The sequence below is a fragment of the Cyprinus carpio genome, chromosome A8 (assembly GCF_018340385.1).
Source record: "Cyprinus carpio isolate SPL01 chromosome A8, ASM1834038v1, whole genome shotgun sequence".
In the NCBI taxonomy this organism is placed as follows: Eukaryota; Metazoa; Chordata; class Actinopteri; order Cypriniformes; family Cyprinidae; genus Cyprinus; species Cyprinus carpio.
In genome coordinates, this window is record NC_056579.1 from 11,469,185 (window position 1) to 11,491,475 (window position 22,291).

The 22,291-nt window shown below is 35.6% G+C and overlaps 1 protein-coding gene and 1 pseudogene across 1 annotated transcript; both read left to right on the forward strand.

The window, feature by feature from the left end:
- The first annotated feature begins 2,442 nt into the window (after positions 1–2,442).
- Positions 2,443–15,879, forward strand: LOC109072775 (sterile alpha motif domain-containing protein 10-like). Its single transcript, XM_019088986.2, has 5 exons — positions 2,443–2,636; positions 6,093–6,274; positions 11,412–11,580; positions 12,571–12,711; positions 13,860–15,879. Exons 1-5 carry the CDS (start codon positions 2,624–2,626, stop codon positions 13,880–13,882), a joined length of 528 nt encoding a protein of 175 aa, XP_018944531.1. The 5' UTR covers positions 2,443–2,623; the 3' UTR covers positions 13,883–15,879.
- Positions 15,880–16,094: 215 nt separating this feature from the next.
- Positions 16,095–21,146, forward strand: LOC122145994 (annotated as a pseudogene).
- Positions 21,147–22,291: the final 1,145 nt, after the last annotated feature.

Here is a 22,291-nt window from a genome sequence, read left to right on the forward strand (position 1 = left end):
TGTATTCAGTAGTGGGCAGAACCTGCGTTCATCAGGTGTAATGATGTGTTACACCTTAAGTAGGGTGGAGCCCTTTTTCATTTCAATCACAATTTGCACTTTGTAGAAGCCAAAACTAGTGAATGATTTAAAGAATGCAAAACATGGTAAATAGGCTATGGGGTGTGTGCGGGGTCAAATGTTCATTATAAAGAGTACAGAAACCATGGCCTGTGACATGGATAAAGATGTGTTATTCCTCTTTCATTCTCTAGAATTTATTCTGTTGACTTTGTCTGTCAAGAAATTAGCACCAACCATCCACATTCAACTCCTAATGGTGAATTAGTCAAGTCAACTGTGTATTTGTCTGCTCAAGACTGTTGTGTTTGTTGTGAAGTGTGGCTGATCCCTGGCACCTTTCCACTACACTGAAACTTACGGAAACAAGACTGAGAATGTTTGTTCTCTTTCCAGAACCAAGAGTGACCATCAGTTTCTTCTCTTTTCACCAAAACTGCAAGAATATATAGAACTCAGTAAAGAGCTTGATGTAAAACTTTCTTAGCACATTACATATAAATTTGGCCTACATTTTATTAAAGATTTCTTTTCAAAGAAACTGCAAGAATATATAGAACTCAGTAAATACAGCCATTATAAAGATCTCCAGTGTGGCAAAATAGAGAGACATACTTTAGTGAAGGGCTTATTTTCAAATCAATTCCTCAGTATGTTACTTCACTTTCATGCATGACCTACGTAGTATGCCATTTATTCCCCATAACCCCCCCCTTTCTTTCTCCACACAAAATATAAATTCAGTATTGGATGACATACTATCACCATTTTCATTTTAACAGTGATTGATGAAATGATTTATATTTGTTTGTGAAGGGAATTTTTTTTTTGTGGTGTTCAGGACCATCACTTGAACTCCCAGGGCCCAGGACAAGCCTTTATAGATGAAACCCCCATGGCCCAGCAAGTAGGCTTATACTGTAACTTCCAATCCCACAAACATAACGTTTCAAGTTTCCCACAGTTTTAGTCAATTATCCTTATTAAATACACTTCAAATGTGTGTACTTCACATGACTTACATTTATTAATTTAGAAGATGGTTTTTATTTAAAGCAAATGTGTCAATGCACAAGTTAGGTACACTGATGGTAAATTTAGATTTTCTGAATTCTATTTTTTGAGAGTCTGATTTAAGCTAATATGTTTTGGAATTTTAACAGTAAGGTGTTTTAAATGCAGTGCCAGTATAGTCTGCAAACAACACATTGATGTCGAATGGTGTCTGAATGGTTTGAGTACTGTATGTACAGTAAAGTACCTACTTCTAGACATTTAGTGCTTTAAGTCCTTTAAGTATTTTCTTCTGGCCCGGATGTTGACGGATAACGTGCAAACAACTGCGAGGCTAATTTACATGTGCGTTATTAATTAATAGTGTAACCACGAGGCACGATTTAGCTGTATTACCTGCACTTGAAAAGAGTTCCGTCTTACAGTTGCCCGCGATTTCTTATATTTTTAAACTTTTCAAATCGAACAGTCCCAGAAAAATATTCACCGGCTGAACACTTCAAAATCTCTCTTCAGAAGCGAATGCAGCTGTTTATGACGTGTGTATTGTTTACTGTTTATTTATTAATGCATATGCTAATGTAATTTAGGCCCTATTCTCACAGGATATACTGTTTTTTGCAAACTCGTAAGCGGATGCGCTCCTCTGCTCAGGACCCGTATTCTAGCAGCAGAATGGAGTTTAGGTGAGGTCTTGTTGAAGATTTTCTGGGAGATTTGAGGTGAAATGCCTCCCTCTGGTGTTTATAATGTAATAAGAAAATATCGTCTATTTGTTAGGATTTTCAAATCTTTTTGTAAACATTATGTAGTAGGCTATAATACAGCCTGTCATTCACTATTAAGTAAATAAAGCTAACGATATAATGATTTTAATGAATTTTCATAACTTTGATGACATTTTTGAAGGGTCACAGAAATACATTCCATAAAGCGCATGCTGCAGTTCACAGACTAATTACAGGCTTCGCGTTCTGCCGCGGGGACGTGAGAGAGAATCAGACGACCGTTTCTCACGAAACACCCCGTTGGTTACAAATATCATGACTGGAAAGAAAGTAGCGAATACACCATGCTAGGGGGTTTCCACATGATTTGCACATTTTAATTACTTTTTAAATATGTAGATTTAAGAGGCAATCATCAAAGCCCATTTCTGTCATTAAACAATCATATATTTTATTTATTTATGATATATATTAGATTTTAATTATTTTATTTAAGAGATAGTACAATTTAAATATATTACATAAATTACTTAATAAAGAGGCGGTTTCTTAACAAATATGAAAAGGCTTCATAACAGAGCTGGTTGAGGTGAGCAGTGTGCGCGGGAGGAGGCGTCAGTCTGAGAATGAGCAGCTCGCGATGTGTGTAGCCTGCTCTCATATTTTACACTGTGACGCGCGTGAGTCGAGCACTACACACTGGATGTACCTGCTAAAGATACAATTTTCAAGTCGCAAAGGGCGGAAAATGGGAGACCTCAGTTTCCAACTTTTAATCTAACAGGAGTAGTGTTGCTTGTTGCAGAGTCTGGATTATTGACATGGCAGTAGACGGTAATTATATTATTTATTTTTTTATTCATAAAGATGATCGTAGTAGTTATTACGTTGCAAGCTTGATGTATCTTTTTTAAAATTCCAATTAGATATTGTTTTCAGTTAAAGACATATCTGCTCAGGATAAAACATCCTTGTACAGAGTGAGATGGTTGGTTTTAAAGAATGAAGTATGTTTATAGTCTCCTAATTAATGTGTGTATGCTGTTATTGAATTTACAGAACTTACAAACAAACAAAAACTCAAACCCTTATAAGCAAGCAATAATGTTTTTATTTTCGCCTTCTCTCCAATATGAGCATAAAGTGCTAAAATACTGGTATACTGATATTTTGTGAGGTCTGAGTAGAATTACTAGCTGTCTGTTTCTTTGAACATTTTATGATTTTCTTTGTGTAAACTGAAAGGTGTTGACATGACTTGTAATCGTGGCTTCTCATTGACAAAACCCTGCACACCATTCCTCGTCTCAACATGTCCTTCAAAACCTCAAAAGAAAGCTCTCTCTTTTTCCTTTTCCCTCACACATTCAAACCTAGAACTGTTTGAAATCACAGGACACAATACAACTATCTCTAATTTCCGTAGTTTTTTAGTGAACCAGTTACCTGTTGAGCGGTTTGTGTGCTACACCACTTTAATAAAGGCTTGCATATTCATTATCACATTCATCAGCATAGCTAATGAGGCCAAACAGATCTGAAGCAGCTTCTGCTCCACATTTCTCTATCTTTCAGTCTGTAGCTCATTACTCCACACAGATGTTGTGTTTCTCTCCCTTCCCAAAGTCCAGACCCCTCATGCTGTTCAGAGATCTCTGGCACACTTGCTTGGTTTCTCACAAGAGACCACATCGTTAGTTCAGTCCAGTGGGTGCAGCAGGTGAGAAAAACACCTTGGTCTGGATTTAATTATGTGCTTCAGGGAATGAAGAGCTGTCATGGATGATGGATATCTAGATATAATATAGATTTAGATTAATTTTTTTTATTGACACATGCAATGAAATGGGCCACATGTGCTTGGCCATGAAGCCTGGCTGTAACCATATATACAAGACTTTCAAATGTAATAGTTTAAAGTAATAGTAAAACCTAAAAGAATTGTGTCATCATGTACTCACACTCGTGTCATTCTGAACTTTTTGCCATTTTATTTCTTCTGTAGACCACAAATGGAGGTGGTGATGCTGCTTTTTTCCATTCACTGAATCAGAATGACACACACATTTTGCTCATTTTGTGTTTTACAAAATAAAAGAAAGTCTTACAAGTTTGGAACTACATGATTGTTTTAATAAATAAATTACTCTTTTTACAAATCAGCCATGGACAAACTTTACTGTTATAATACTATATATATATATTAATCTAAGAATATTATAATTTAAGATGGTTACGGCCTTGAACATAGATACGTTTTTAATACAAGAGACGCATACACTTTTATTCAAAAGTTTGGGGTCAATATATATATATATATAATATATTAATAAATAACATTATTCAGCAAGGAAAATCAGTATTGCCACCACAGGAGTAAATTATATTTAAAATTATATTCAAATAGAAAACAGTTATTTTAAAATTGTAATATTTCACAATATAAAATAAAAATATTTCACATCATATTACAAATATTACTGTTTTACTGTATTTCTGTTCAAATAAATGCAGCCCTGTTGAGCATAAAAACTTCTTTCAAAAAGAAAAAATCACACAAATCTGAAACTTCTGAACACAAATGTACATATAAAACTCTGCTGCCTATAGATATATATATACCTTTCCATTTTCCCTTTAGTGGGTCAAGCATAAGTTTTCAGGAGTATATACTGTTTCTAGATTTAGGAGCACATATTTTTGTGCACAAATAAATACAAAATAAGGGCAACATCTGTCCAGGACTAACAGGCCTTGACGTGTTTTCACCCTCCAGCCACAGTAGTGCCACATCTCTCTAATGTCTGCTTCAGAGGCACTGTGATGAAAGACTGTGTTCATCTATGACTCCATCCCAAATGCATTCATACAGGCAGACATCCCCCATGCACTCTTGATGAGGACAGCCTTTGTAGCCGCCTGTGAGGCTGCAGGGAACGAGAGCAAAAGACATCCCTTTTATTTCATCCAGGCCTCCACCTTCCAACACACACAAACTTATAGTCTCTCCCTCTCATTTGTGCAAAGGCTAAAGTGGTTATTAGAAGTGTGAGGTTTTAATGAGCACAAATGCACACCGTCTCCCTGTCTATGTCTGTTATGCACTGCCCTCTTTTAGCTTCTGGAAAAAAATCTGCTTATGCTGCCCACTGACTCATTTACAGTCACCAGTTGAGTGAAACTATGCTGTGTTGGTCTGCTGTATTGTTTTTAGAAATATGCAAATTTTTTAACAGGTTTACTCTCACAGCTAAATGTATGTATACTGTCTTTTGTGTGTGTGTGTGTGTGTGTGTTTGTGTGTGTGTGTTAAGGGGACAAATGAAAATTCTGTCATCATTTACTCATGTTGTTCCAGACCTGTATGATTCACATTCTTTTGTTGAACACAAAGATATTTAGAAGAATTTCAATGGTTTAGTTCATATAACGAATGACAGTGGGGTCCAAAAACATTTATTATTTTAGTATCACTGAGATTCTTTTATTTCAGTTTTAGTTACTTTTTTAAACTAAAGTGTGAGATATTGCCTTGGCAACCACCTGAAATAAAACTTTTATATTATTAGATTTTTTTTAGTTTTAGTTAACTATAAAACCCTGCCAAAAACAACACTGAAACATTTTTCAAAAATATCTTCTTTGGTGTTCCAAAAAAATTCCTTTAAAGCATATTTTATACCAGGACGATCCTTGAAGATGTCTTTGTTAATTAGTTTTTCTGTTAGCTGTTTCATGAATTGCAAATGCTAGTTTTGTCTAGCTCAGCAAGAACTGATGTTTCTGAGGTGTTCGGTATTTAGGAGCACTTAAAGCTTTCCTTCCTGGAAATCTGGAGCCTCATATGCTTTTTGTTAGATTACCCCACAGGCTACCAATATTCTGCTTTTTTATCACCCTCTGACACGCTAATGCATAATTTTCCCAATTAGTTTTGCTGACTAGCGTCTTTAGGAATTATTCTGGGAAGAATCCAATCCACCCAGTCAGCCGCAGGAGATATGGGTCATTCAGACATTTCTTATTTGCTTTTACTTAAGCCTAAACCTTAAACCTTAAACTCTTTGAACCACCAAAACCCTGATGACAAATGCAGTCCTCAAACTGAATCTCCTACAAGGCTAGGTTGCTGCATGACTGATAACTGACAATGAACAGTGCTGCTGCACATCTTAATAGTCTGTGTCTTTCTGAAGAGGGAAGTGAAAATGTAAGTAAGAAGGATGGAATGTGTGTGTGTGTGTGTTTAAATGAATGAATAAATGCCAAATTTCTCTGTTTCTATCGCAGCGGCCTCTAGTTTTACTTTTTGTCGTCCTGCGGTGGAGTACAGGGCACTTCCAGAGGACTTTAAGTACCAGCTGAGTCGTTGTGCAGGTGGAAACCTTACCTGGCATGAGGGGCACAGCCGCAAAACAGCCGGTGGCCGAACGGTCAAACTACTCCAGCAGCCTGGAACGGAAGGACTGCAGGTGAAACCAAGAAGGAAATCTTTAACAAAACGTCTCAGTCCATCTGAATATGAGCCTTTTCCCATTTCCGGGGATTTCAGAAGCAGAAGTCATCATAGTTGGGTTAGCTTCTTTAGTTGTGAACAGGAGCTTAACAAATATATATAATTTTTTATTCCAATTTGCTCCAATAGCAAAAGAAAACACTTCACAATAGCATTTTCATGACTTTCCAAAAGAGAAAAAAAAAATAGAGATTGATTATGGAAGTCCGAACAGAGAAAGATGTCTTAATTTATGGGCAGTATTTCAGTCATTATTTTAGAAACACACTTGCAACTATTTTTTTGTAATTTGATGCCAATATATGTGTAATTTGGCAATACAATATGTGATTTGATGGTAATATAACATAGAATTATAAATGTATTTTTGAAAAAAATTAACAATATCATCGCAATCTGTGATAAGAGTCTTTTGTCTTTAAAAGTCACATTGATCATAAGAAAGACACACATTACTCTTCTTTAGATCAAATAATAAAGGATAAGAATGAAGCAAAATGGTTTTTTATGTATTCCCTGTATCAGCTTCAAAGGATCATCATTTTGTATCTCATTAACATGACTTAATTATACAAACTAAAGCTCTTTCTAGTGCACTTTCACACTATGTTGAAACTGGTCTTAAGAGGACATTGAGAAAGACCAGTGTTGGGCAAGCTACTCAAAAATGTAGCCAGCTGATTACCATATTCATATATCATATGAAAGGATAAGTAACTAGTAACTTCACTATTTGCAGTGAAAATGTATGTGCTAGCTGTGAAAAATTGCAAAGTAGGCAGTAGAAGCTATAGTTTTGTACAGCAGAGCTAATGGCATGGTGCTTTTAGTTATTCCATACTTTAGTCTTTAAAGATGTCATTTGTGCACTAATATCATGTATGTATGGCTGTCCGTTGTTGCATTATTAATAGTGGGAATTTTTTTTCGCCTTTCAGAAATGCACTTGTATGAAAACCTGTGCATTAAAAAAAGGTGGAGGAGGGGGTCTGGCAACAAAACACTTCCTTTCTCTCTTTAGCCATCCATCTAAAAGCGTGTTTAGTTTGTAGAGAATGAGTAAGATGCTGTTAGGCCAGTGGGTAGAGAAGAGAGAGACCACTCTCCACATGGCTTGTGGGCCTCAGGTCACATGGGCACTGCTGATTTAAGCACTGAAAGCAAAGATATGGGTCGTAATGTGTGTTTTTAACTTCATTTGATCTTCTGCATTAGCATATTAACGAAGTAAGTGCTTCTTGTCGGGTCTGGAGAGCTTTGCGGGTCAAAGCAGTCTCGCCCGCACAATTAGACTAATCTTAGATTTTACAACAGGTTTGCACATACTTCTAAGACCCAAACCTGATTTTGTTAAACTGAGATAGATATTATCTTAATGAGTTTGTGTTCTGCATTTAAATTAATAGTATTCAAAAGTAATTACTTGAGGCAAATCCAGTGTTCTGTGGTCATTTCCATTTACTTTTACATTTCTGTTTTTCTAGTGCTAAATTAGTTTTTATCTTCTCAGTGAAATTAGCAGAGGTACTGTTCATTTGTAAATTTTGTGTTTAGTGGATTAAATAGAGGGTTTAAACATTTTTGCTAAATTAAAATGTTACTAAGACATTAAATAGAAGCTGCCTTTAATTTATTTTATTTAACATATAGCGTAGTATAATTTTTATATAGTATAGTACACAATGTATATACTTTGGGGTCACTAAGTTTTGAAAATATTTTTAAAAGTCTCTTCAGAAATCATTGTAATATGCTGATTTGGAGCTCAAGTAACAATTCTTATTACTATCAATTTTGAAAATGGTTGTGCTGCTTAATAGTTTTGTAAAAAAAAATATTATACTTATGATACAAAGATCAAAATAACATCAACTATATATTATTATATATTATTATTTTGTAATGGATAAGAAATGTCATCTGTTTTTATCATCTCATCTGTTTTATTTCAAGTCTTAAACACCAATATTCAGTAGTTTCTAAATCGTTCACAAATCTTGCTTTTTGCCAGAGTAATTGGAAGAGGAACACCAGACTTAAGGTGAATCTTCTGAACTTGGGTTTAAATTTGTTGCATTTTGCTGAACCGGATCAGAGGGCGAAGGTTCAGACTGTTTGCCTTTGATTTTCCAAAAAGTGAATTTATGATCAAAAGCTTGTGCGATCAGATGTCCATGTTCATTTATTCCTCATGAAAACCCCAAACAGGAGCTGATGAGACCCTAACTAACCTCTGCACTTTTTTGGCCTTATAATTTAAACTATCGTTAATGAATACAGTGACAGGAGAGATAAACAGCTCTGTTTTATCTCTTCCCCTTATGGCTTCATACACAAATCCTTTGTTCAGCCCAGCTACACTTGTTAGTATTTTTCTCAACAATGCAGGTTTGTGTATGTCAGAACATGAAAGGCACACTGACATCTCACCACATACAGAGTGAACAAAGAAGAGAAAACAGAAAACGTCACTTTTATCACATATCTTTTCTCACTTTCATCAGCGCTGTTGTGATTGTCTATAAACTTTGCCAAGACACCACTTTCCACAGACATATCATCGCAGAATGATCAAAGAAGAAATGAGGAACTCAAGTGCCTATTGACTAATTGTAGTCAAAAATGTGACTGTTATGTATGCATTTGTGTAATGGGGAACACTTTTCATGGTTGGTGTTTGTATTTTCTCATTATTGTGCTTACACTGATCCTCTGAGTTCTGTGTGAATGGAACTCATACTGTAAATAATTAATGTTGTACATTTTATTGGTGTGAATTCCTCTCTCACTGACAGATTCTGTAATCTATACCATTGCGTATAGGGACATTGCAGAGTAAGAAGGATTGCATCAGCTTGTCTCCATTTTATATCACAGAGTGCAATCTCAAATATTGGGCATTAAAATAGGGAAAGTTTGACAGCTACTTAGACAGATCCATTTATAAGCCACAAACAAAATGATGTTCATGGTTTATAGTGAGATAAGGTACTTAAAAAGATGTAAATGTGACAGTGACATGCCTAATAATCTCATCTAGAAGGGCTTAAAGGAATAGTTTACCCAATAATGAAAATTTGCTGAAACAATTACTGACCCACAGGCCATCCAAGATGTAGATGAGTTTGTATTTTTCTTTTTGATTTGGATTTGGAAATATATTTTTTCTCAAATGTGTATTTTTTTTTGTGTGTGTGTGGTGTGAGTGTGTGAGCAAAAAGATGTTATAAAATTTTGGATGGAAATCTGTTAATCTGTTCCGAAAAAGAAACAAACTCATCTACATCTTGGATAGGGAGAATACATTTTCAGAAAATTTTCATTTTTTGAATGAACTAGTATTTAAGAGGGGTTCTACAGCCATGGAGGGACCACAGTGTTTTTATGCCCTACAGAGACAGTTGCTGGAGAAATGTGCATCCTGCCCAAGACCAGCTGAGTGGAACAGTCACTTATGCAGCCTATATGTGTGCATGCATGCATGTATGTGCACGTGCAAGAATGTATGTGTGTGATTTCCTGCAGTTGCTGAAGAAAGAATTCCCCACTGCCCTCAAGGGCAAACACAGCAAAGGCATAAAGTAGAAAGCTGCCTTAGGGAGAAAGAGAGAGAGAGAGCAGTAGAGATGGGGCAAAAACTGTGAAGGAGAAAGAAAATTGAAGATGAACTTGAGGGATGTGGTACAGATGGCGGCAAATGGCTTAGAAAAACAAATCAAATAGAGGGAGATGTGGGAAAATGGAGGGTGATTTTGTGAGGATAAATGACTGTTAATGAAATGGAACACCAAAGAAAGGGAAGAAAATATGCAAAGCAGGGAATGAAACTTAGTTATATTATGAGATGAGTTTTGTTTTAGTACCCAGAATTTACAGCGACCTATAGCACATTAGAAAATAGTAAAATATAATATGAAAATAATATATTTATTATATAAGAGTCAGATTGAATACACAGTCTCTGGTGTCAACACTAATGGACAAGGGCACATAATATTTATTAGTAGCACATGGCATTGTTTTCTTTTCCTGCTATCAGACCCCATTTATTGGGTCACTTTGGAAGTTTTATGATACTGCTTTTAATCCTGTACAGTACCATTCAAAAGTTTGAGGTCAGAAAGATTTTTTTTTTAATGTTTTTTAAAAAAGTCTCTGATTTTCATCTCAAGAAACTATTATTATTGTCAATGGTGACAACAGTTGTGCTGCTAAATATTTTTGTAAAAACCAGAATACCTTTTTTCAGGATTCTTTAATGAATCGAAAGCATTTATTTTAAATAAAAATCTTTTGTAATCTTATAAAATCTATTGCAACCCTATAAATGTCTTCACTGTCACTTTTGATCAATTGATTGTGTCCTTGCTAAATAAAAAAATTTATTTCTTTAAAAAAAAAAAAATCTTTCTGACCCCAAACTTCTGAACTGTAGTTTAAATATTAGCAATGCTTTTTTGGTGTCACTGTAAACAAACATAATAATATTATATGTCAAAGATACATTAAACTCAGTTTCATTAGCCCTCATAAACTCTCACTCGCTCTAAATGTGGATGATTTGCTGGAATTATCTTTGCAGGATGATTTTGTGTAATTAGTCTGTGATCATATGAAAGTGTGATGAAGGTCAAGCGAGTGTTATTGTGGCTCATGTCACTAGTGCAGCCATTGTAACGAATGCTAATCATTCTAGAATAGCCTTCATTTATACAGCTCAGTGTGCAGAATCACGGCCGCATCCGTTAGGCAGCCAATCAGGTGGCTGTGTAAGATGAAAGCATCCATCTTAATCACTGCCGGTGCATGACATGGAACACAGTTATTTAAAAAAAAAATAATAATAATTCTTAGCAGGAGGGAGAGCTATTTATCTGTTTATATACTTCTTTTTTTAATTCTGCTAGAGAATGGTTTCAAATTAGAAGTGCTATAAAACGTTGTGCATTCATGCGTGGTAGGACTCCAGAAGGATACATACAGTTCCGTCACAATTTGATATTTGTTTTTCTATGCCACTTCACTGTGAAATGCATATTTAAATTAGTTTCCCTGTCTCTTCCTTTCTCATGCTCTATTTCTTTCTCTTTCAGTTACATTCAGGTGAATCTTACTCTGTTTACCACACCAGCCCCACCTTGCCGTGTCTCTCCAGGCCAGTGGTTCTGTGGTCTCAGCAGGATGTGTGCAGATGGTTGAAGAAGCACTGTCCACACAACTATTTGACCTATGTTGAAGTCTTCTCCCACCACGCCATTACAGGTGTGTTAACCAATGTAAAACAAAAGAACTGTTGTAGTTATTGTATATAATTAAATATATCCCCAATTGATTTTAACCTGTAAGCCATTATTCATATGGAATTGCATTCTGTGTAAAATCTCACATCACAGTGACCTTGCACAAAATCACCTTTATGTACTGCATGCCAACACAGCACAAAAATTCAGCTTTGCCATCACAGGAATACATTATCAAAATATATTAAAATAGAAAAATTTTCAAATTGTAATAATATTTCACAATATTATAATTTTTGCTGTATTTTTGATCAAATTATTGCAACCTTAGTGAGCATAAAAACCTTTCAAAAACATTTTATTTTACTGACACAAACTTTTGAAAGAAATTAGTATTTTCTATTGGCCATCAATGGGGAAAGCTGCAGCCAGGACTCGCTGGCCATAATGATATCCTTCTTTATTATTTTACCATGTTTTTCTAGGGTTTGTAGAATTATAGTGTGAATATACGACTCACACTTGTTCACTAGGGTCTCGTTTGTCTTCACGTCCCCCACAAATTCTCTTTTCTCTCTCGGTGGACACAAAGCATCAAGATCACAGACACCCTGGGTGAGATCCATAGAAAAGGAAATTGAGAAAAAGGAATATAGGTAGATAAAAAAACATATGGCCAAAAGACAGGTGCATTGTTTCATCTGCAAGGCTGTGGACTGAAGTGTTTAGAGTCACAGCACGAGAGGCTCAGTTGGAAACAAAGTGGGAAATGAACCCGGGGCGGCCTATGTCCTCAGGCAGCAGTTCCACACAGCATGTTACCATAGTTACATATGCAAAGATCACTGGGAACATGGAGATAATAACTTAGAGGGATTTGCAATGCTGTAATTTGTTTATAGCTGCCAGCAAAACTGTGCATACATAATGCAGAGACTGCAGAGCTTGTGTGTTTCCAAAGAGCTCATGTCTACTGAAATTGTCTCTCTCTCTGTCACTTTGTCTTTGTCAGGTCGTGCTCTCTTGAGATTGAATGGAGAGAAGTTAGAGCGGATGGGTTTGGTTCAGGAGACTCTGAGACAAGAGCTTCTCCAGCAGGTTCTACAACTACAAGTACAAGAGGAAGGGCGCAACTTACAGCTGCTAAGCAGAGGTGTGTGTGTGTGTGAGAATAAAGCACAAATATGAGGAAGAAATATTCTGCAGCAGGTGACAGGACCTAAAAGCAATAAAGTTTGCATAATGGAAAATGAAAGTTATGAAAGTTGGTGTATTTGTGCCTACTTATGTTTCCCTAGCAGCTTTATTTTATGCTTTAGTGCAGGGGAGTTTACATTTTTTGATAACAGGGATGCCCAAATATGTTGATCCTCTTGCAAGGGACACCCTTTCCAACAACGTAAGACAAAAGAAGTGATTAAAATAATATTTAGGAAACATTTACATTGTGTTTAGTTGACTACATCTTTTTTCTACCCACTATTGGAGTTATGTCAGATGAATAAACCTGAAGGAAAATATAAAACTAGGGCAGTCATTGGAACAAAATAACCATTGTGCTTACAGTATGAAATTTATGTATTTATTTATTTATTTATAAACATTTATGACTGTAATATGATGAACAGTTAGTTGCGACAAATAAAAATTCTAAGAAATTGGTTGCTTGTTGATAGTCTCAAGTTTGGGGTCGGTAAAATTTATATTTTTAATGTTTTTGAAAGAAGTCTCTTATGCTTGCCAAGTCTGCATTTATTTGATCAAAAATATAGCAAAAACAGTAAAATTGTGAAATATTATTGCCATTTAAAACAACTCTTTTCTGTTTTATTATATATTTTAAAAATATTATTTTATTCCTGTAATGGCAAAACAGAAATCATTCCAAGATGCTGATTTTGTGTTCAAGAAACATTTCTTATTATTATCAATGCTGAAACAGTTTTGTTTTGTTTTTTTTTTTTTAATTTTATTTTGATTATTTGTTTTTATTTGGAATTTGTTTTTATTTGAAATAGTTTTTATTTTTATTATTGTATTTGTTTTCTGTCACTTCAGATCAATTCAATGCATCCTTCAAGTATACATTTAAAGACAAAATCTTATTGACCCCAGACTTTTGAAACATGGTGTATATTAAAATCCCAAACCCAGAGAGAAAACTGATTCCTCAATTTTGATGTCCACCATAGCACTGATATGTGTGTAGGTTGCCACTGGAGAGCTACTATGAGACATTTTAGATTCATTCACTCATTCATGCTTTTTCTCTCCATCCCTCACTTTCCTTCTGTTTTCCAGGGCTATCTGGAAACCTGTCATAGCTTCAACCATGCGTAGGGCAGTTCTACCAGACTGACTGCACTGAAGGGACATCAGTGTGTTTGGTCAGGCTGAGGCCAGAGACATTTGACTGGAGCTGTCATGGGCTGGGACACGGGGACAGGTTTCAGTTATACAGCTCAACCCCCACATTCTCACTACGCTTAAAGAAAACACATACCAAAGGAGATCTACACAAGGAGCTTTCATGTTGTGCACCCATGATTTATCAATCCCAAATCTGCTTCGAAATGCAAACAAACTGCAGACGAATCTTGAATCTTTATTCCTGATAAAGGCAGACCCAGCTGGCTGTACCAAAGCTCTATGGATTTTGTAAAAACTCAGTTCCACTTTAAAGTCTACAAGACCTTCTACAATTATGTCTGGTAACACTGTCAGAAATTGCTATATTAAAAGCTATATTGTGAACTTTCAACCACAGAAACAAGCTTGCTAACTATTTTCTGCTGGAATGTGACTTTGCCAGATGTGCCCTCAAACGTGCCGGTCAAGATTGTGGTTCTACGTAAGCAAAATGTGTCCATTTCTTAGGTGTTCCAGGACTCATTTCACGTTAGATGTAAACCTAAATGATTCAAACCTGCATTTGTACTGTGAATCCAACTAGACTGCCTGTTTTAGATTTGTGACAGCTGTTGTTGTTTTTTAACTTAAGATGATTTTGTCTCTGGGAACAAAAGTTAAAATGTGTCCAAACTAGTTCCCCATGTGACAATGACGACAGCATTTACAATGAAATGATAAGTATCTTTGGCCACAAAAGCTGTGTTTATGTTGTGTAAATTATAAAGCTCTTTAAGTGTCTGAGAGAACTGTAGATGACAGATGTAAAAAAAACAAAGATGACATGCTGCATTGGAGCCTAAAAAAGTCTCAAGAGTGGACTTGCCCAAAAGACCATTCAAAAAACCCACAACAAAACATCAAGATGATACGGTGTGAGAACCTGAAAGTGGTTTGGGACATGCAAAACTGCATAAAACTATTCATACATTATTTTGTGAAGAGTTTGATGTATTATTTCAAGTAAAGCAAGGAGTCTGATTCCTTAATTTGGATTAAGTGTTGTGACACCATGACTCAGCTTGTGATATATTAGATTTGAGTATACGTTTTCTGTCAAGGTTAGGCAGAAACATTCTTCTAATACTGTAGGAAGTGCACTGGCATTTAAAATGTTTTAAAAGATACTTTCCAGGCAACAGCTCCGCAGAAAAAGAAGAGCGGGCCGAAACTACATTCCCCATAATTCGTTTCGTGAGGTATTGACCGCTGAGAGTGCAGCTTCATGGCGATCGGATATGAGTGGAGAGTTATGTGTGAGATAAAGTTCAGAAGGAAAAACTCGTGCCGATTGAACAGGTATCACAATACAGCTGTATGCGGTCCACCCATTCTACATAGGCTATGGCCTAGATAAATTATAGGAGAAAGAGTCAATGCGTTTTGACACAGGTGCACCTCTGACATTACTATCTGTTGATCCCACATCGAGCCAATTAATAATCATTTTTGGCATGTTATGGAACGATTATTCATACTGTGGAATGCAACGTTTCATCTTTCTGATGATGAAAAATAAAATCATTATAGGAACTTAAATCATAGTTAACCTCCTTCCTTCTTCCCTCCTGCCCCAGTTTCAGCATGCGGCTGCTGCGCGCTAATGGCGCGTTATTACTATAATGAAATGAACTATAGACTGAGGTCTCCCTCCTGACGCTGACGCTGCATGTGTTCCCATTAGTGCACAATGGGAGAGATCACATCCTAACTGATCACAAACCGAGATTTAAACTTTGAGATGTCTATTTAATAGACTCGGGCATTTAAACATATTGTGGTGTATGTAATAATTCTTTACAATACCAGGTCCTATGACCTATATTTTAATTGATCATACACATTCTTTTTGTAATTAATTGAGTTATATTTTGCTTTTAAAGAGTTTCAGAGAAGAGGTGTCTTGCAGGTGGCCAGCTCAAAGATTGTTTTTTTTCTCTTTCTTAATCTCTCTTTCAAATTGAAAGAAAGTCACAAATGATATCTCTTTAGTTTCTCCTTTACCTCAACAAGAATAGATTTTTTTTAATAACCAAACGCTACTGTAAATTATGACTTGTTGCTTGCATTCAGTAGTATTAGGGAGCGTATGCTCTTTTTCTAAAGCAATTGTACCAAAAATTGGATATGGCCCTGTGGTCAAGGTGATATATTTTGGGTATTTTTTCAGACAGAAATATGAAAACTTTTGTCAGTCAACCTCCTTTGATGTTCAAATATCTTTTGCTATCCACTGGGTTTTGGATCTGTATTTTTTTTTTACTTACAAATTTATTTAACTAAGGAATTTTATGAGAAACACCTAATTAAATGATTCCAATGAATGGAAAAAAATACTATGGAAGTCAATGGCAACCACCAACTGTTTGATTACCAGCAATCTTCAAAATATCTTCTTTTATGTTTAACATATGAAAGCAACTCATATATGTTTTGATTGTGAAGAGGGTGAGTAAATGATGACAGAATTTTCATTTTTGGGTGAACTATCCCTTTAACTAGATTTGGATAAATGTGAATGTTTGAATGAAGTAATCATGTTATTATAGGTTTGTGTGGTGGCAGTGCCTCTGGAAAAACTACTGTAGCCAATAAAATCATTGAAGCTTTGGATGTTCCTTGGGTGGTTTTGCTGTCTATGGACTCATTTTATAAGGTGAGATCTGAAAGAGTGATTGGTCCACCATGTGAAGTTAATCTGGTAAATCGAGTGCTTCTGAAAGTTTTTGTAATCCCTCTCCTTCCTTCTTCAACTCAACAATAAACAAAAACAGCAACAATATAAAGGTTTGATACAACATGAGTAAATAACAGAATTTTCATATTTGGACGAACTGTGTCTTTTTATTTTTATTTTAATTTTATGTAGCCCCTGACATGTTTTCACAAATACTCACATATTAATAACAGCCTCAGATGCCATGATGTATGTGATCAGAATAAAATGGTATCCCTTGCATTGCTGTTAAAGCACATATGGTGATAGGGCAGGATTGTGATCTTTCTGGTGTCTGTGCCGCCCTCACCAGTGATCAGACATGCAACCTTTATGTTCCCCATCTGCAGGTCCTGTCTCCAGAGGAACAAGCTCTGGCTGCCAGCAATGACTATAACTTTGACCATCCAGGAGCTTTCGACTTTGAGCTGCTTGTGACCACGCTGCGGAAACTTAAACAGGGTCAAAGTGTAAAAATCCCAGTCTATGACTTCACTACACATGGACGCCAGAAAGACTGGGTGAGTGTGTGTGGGAGATGTTTCACATACTTTCCAGAAGTATATAAAAAATTTACACCCCAGATACAGTCATAATTTATAATAGTGGCATGGAAAATATTTCAGTTTGTTTGATGGTCTTTGCTTTTTCATTTCAAACTCTTCCAGAAAAATGTCTATGGTGCTAGCGTCATTATCTTTGAAGGCATCTTGTCCTTTGCAGACAAAGAGCTCTTGCAGGTATGATGAAATGTTGCGGTTTCTGAATGTTTCGTAAATACTGATAAAAATTAAAAGCAAAGTAAGTGATAAAAATTTTTTGGCGATGAAGTAAGGGAGATATTGAGGAGGGACCATTTATCACAGATTTATCTTAAAGGGATCACATGAAATTAAAATTTGGCTTTTGTGGCTTTTAGTCCAATATAGAATAGAATAGGGATAGGATCTATATGCTAATGTGCTCCTAAAAGTTGACTAAATTAAAAAATTTTCTAGTAAATGCATTTAAAATGTACACATTTCTTATTTTGTTTATATTGACTATTAAAGTAATATTGATTACTTACACTTTGATCTTGGTCTGAGTGTAAAAATATCTGTCACTATATCCTACAACTGAAAGCATAATATTTCTTCAGCCTTAAACTTTCTGTTGGTAAGTCATCTCTCTCTCTCTCTCTCTCTCTCTCTCTCTCTCTCTTTTTTGCAGCTGATGGACATGAAGATTTTTGTAGATACAGATTCATATATTCGGCTGGTACGGCGGCTGAGGAGGGACATCACAGAGAGAGGATGCGACATTGAGGGTGTCATTATACAATGAATTTGTAAAACCAGCCTTTGAGCAGTATATCGAACCCACCATGAGACTTGCAGACATTGTAGTGCCACGTGTTGAGTTCAGCATATATGCATTTCTGCAGTGAATAATTGCAGTTCGCAGATGTTACAATTATTAATTTCTCTCCTTCACACACAGGTGGAGGCAACATGGTGGCCATTGACCTGATCGTACAGCATGTTCACAGCCAGCTAGAAGAGGTGAGTGAAAAAGGGCATTACGTTGAGTATGTTCACAGCCAGCTAGAAGAGGTGAGTGAAAAAGGGCATTACGGTATGTCCTGTGAAATAATCTTATACATTTTTCCAGCCCTTTATTTACTGGTTAGTTCTTTCTTTTCATAAGGACTCAAAGTCTCTGACAAAAACTCATTTACATTTAGTTCTTAAAATATTACAATATAAGCATTCCAGTCAAGTCCAATTAATGCAATATGCCAAACTCTTTGTGGCATGTTGAATAGACTTCAGCATCCTTCATATTTTTGCACACTACACATCAAAACGGCGCCCTCTGCCTGTGAATTTACGGAAAATGTAAGTAAATGGTTCTCCTTGTGGTACTTACTCAAGACAGATCATTTCTCTCACACTCTCAGCCTTCTCACTCGTTCTCTTTCACTGGTTTTCACTGATCAATCATCTCTGTTCTGTTGCATGCATTCTCTCTGCAGCGTGAGATTAGTGTCAGATAGAGAAGCCTATCCTCTTTCTCTCACACACCCTCATATATAAACACATTTACGCTCTATGAAGAAATGTACTTTTTTAAAAATATAAAAATATTCTCTGGGCTAGTCTTTTTATAGAGTACTATAACCCATGATTATGTTTTCAAATGAAGACAAACTGCCCACGTAGATCCTTTAGTGACAGTGTTAGAAATGTCATGGACTTGTTTACAAGTGGCTTTCATTTGGATTTGATTCATCTTTTTCTCTTTGAGAGTGCTGATTAGCTCTATGTCTCTTCTCTTTCATATGCACGCACACACAGGGCGCTCCTGGCCATGGCCCATCAGTCCCAGCCGCTTCCTCAGTCTCTCAGTGTGTTGGAAAGCACACCACAGGTCCGTGGTCTTCACACCATCATTAGGTGAGTGTCATATGAATAAGTTCTAAGAAGCACATCAAAAGAAATCTTACTTTTAAATGTTAATGTTTGTTGTTGAAATGTGTTTTGGAATCCATTCATCTGTTCCGGCTGCCATTCAGAATTCCTCACATGTGTGAATCAGGCTAATGACTCACTGGCCTGCTTTACTCTTTTCTCTGCGTCTCTTATGTACTCCTCCTCAATTTTTCTGTTTGTTTTTAGGAACAAAGACGCTAGCCGTGATGAGTTCATCTTCTACTCAAAGAGACTTATGCGGTTGCTTATTGAACACGCGCTGTCTTTCTTTCCCTCCAAGGTGTGTGTGTGTGTGTGCCACTCATTGTATTTTTTGCCAAAGTTTGATATTATAGAGCAATTAAAGCTGAATCTGTGATTTAAATTATAACTAAGGCTTGATTAAATTTTTTATGGAAATAATTACATGGCCTTCATGTCAGTTAATTAATCTAATTAATTGCTAATAACACATATCAATACAAATTTTAATTGAATTAAGTATATATGCCAGTTAATTAATCAAATGAGTAACAATTAGTCACACATATATCAATAGAATTTAGTTAATTCATTTAATTAATTTCTAATAATCACTTCAACAAAAATTTTAACTGAACTAATTATATAGGCCTGTTGATTAATCACACTGCAATATTTAATTACAGTTTTTATTTGAATGAATTACGTGATATGCCAGTTAATTAATCAAACTAACTGCAATGAGTAACACTTATATGATTGTTAAATTTTAAATGAATTAATTACATTAAATGCCATTGAATTAAGTCGGTTGGCACGAAAAATTATTTTAAAAAATGATTCACTTTATATTTCATTTTTTATAATTAATCATACTAAATTTGCCTGTTAATTTGAAAGTACTTTTTAAAATAAATATAAATATATGGTTTATGGTTAAGTATTAATGTAAATATTACTGCTTTAATATAAATATTTTGATGACCTTTTGTCATCCCTCTCAATAAATACAGAGCAAAATATTTTCTTCTCAGCTGTACTGTGTGGATCATCACATAAATATCTGTTCTTTTCACAGGCCTGTTTCGTCCAGACACTGCAAGGCCAAAAGTATGAGGGCCGCAGATTTAGTGGGAAAGGGTTAAATTGTGTGTCTGTTCATTAAAACATTCAATTCCACAATTAGGAGTATTTTTCATAAAATATTTGTTTGAAATCATATTGGTTTTGAAGCAGCGCTTGTCCTCCTGTGTCCTAGATCACAGGTGTGTCCATTCTTCGGGCCGGTGAGACCATGGAACCTGCTCTGAGAGCTGTGTGGAAAGACGTCTGTATTGGCAAGATTCTGATCCAGACTAATCTGGATTCAGGAGAACCAGAGGTAAAACAGGAAATACAATGAGGCAAATACAATGAAGCCTGTCTTTATTGTTTAATGTACTATAAGAAAGATCTTACTGATAAATCCCAGTCTGACTAATTCTAGCAACATTCTAGAAAAAATATATTTTCTAGAAAAAAATGTATGGCCTTTTCTCTGTTATTTTCTCAGCTCTTAGCAAACCCTTTTTGTCCATTTTGCCTGTTGGTCTCTGTCTCCATGGTAACGGAGATCTCCTGACTCCTCAGTTTCATTCTTTTTGGTGGCTGTGGCTCCCTCTTTCTCACTTTGTTTCCGTGGTAACTAAGACCCCCCCCCCCCCCCCCCCCCCACACACACACACACATTTAGCTGCACTACCTGCGACTGCCCAGAGACATCAGTGAGGACCATGTGATATTGATGGTAGCCATGATGGCAGTGAGGGTGTTGCTGGTACAGTATGTGGCTATCGACCTCATTCCTTCCAAAATGTAAAAAAAAACACAAAAAAACGTTGCAAACCCTGGATGGCTGTACAGTTCACACTTTTACACAAGACGTATTTGATACGGTTCTATGGTAATAAAGTAATTAGGTACCACAATTCATTGTAAAAATGATACCATGTATGCTTTTTTAAATAAAGAAATTAAAACTTTTATTTAGCAAGGATGTATTAAATTGCTCAAAAGTGGCAATAAAGACATTTACAATTTATTGTAAATTTCAAATAAATTCTGTTCTTTTGAACTTCTGTCCATCAAAGAATTCTGAAAAAGTGTTTAACTGTTTCCACAAAAATATTAAGCAGCATAACTGTTTTCAAAATTGATAATAAAAATGTTTATTGAGCAGCAAATTAGATTATTAACTATTGTTAACAAAGATTAATAAATACTGTATTCAAATATTGCTCATTGTTAGTTAATGCATTAAAAAATGTCAAATAATAGGACCTTATTGAAAAGTTTTACCAAAAATTCTTACTGACCAAAATTTTTAAAGGGTAATGTACCTAAATATAAGAATGAAAAAATTACACTATGTACTGAAATCTTGTGGGTGTATATTTGCTGTCCTTGAAGGGGACTTTGGTGACCGTTACTTTGGGACAGATGGGTTTTCATCATGGAGTGATCAAGAACCACATAGCTGCTCATCAGAGGTTAGACACTTTGTTCAAGCAATTCAGGCAGTTGTGACTAGCGAGGATCAACACTTACTGTAATTTCATAAAACCAGCCAGGAACAAAAAATAGATTTGCCAGCACACTCATGAGGCACAGTATTCTGTAGCACTTAATTTTATGACCATATGTTCATGATAGGATCTAAAACAGTAAAATGTTTTATCAGTAAATATAACTATGTTTTGATATCTTATTTTAGAAGACAGTTTGTTCCTTAAACACTGTCACAACAGTTCAAAATGTTCAAACTCGACATTAATAAGAATTAATTTGTACATTTGTATAAATATACAAATGAATGAATGGCTGGACTCATTTGGCTGTTTATTGGTTTTACAAATTCAACATATTTTTTTTTAAACACTTGATAATGCCTTAATCATTTCAATGCATTGTTTATTTCCCTCAATTTAACTTAAATTCTACAATTTCAAGAGAAATTTCTATTTGATCATTCTTGAGGTAGCTCCAAAGGAGCAGGGAGGATGTTTTTTTTTCATATGTGCTGCTGCAGCATTAACACCAGGGGGCAGTACTTTACTCCTCCTGTCTAACTGTGATTTTGCTGGTTAAGTAAGCACATTCAAAATCCAACTATGGAACGAAAATAAATTTGGGAA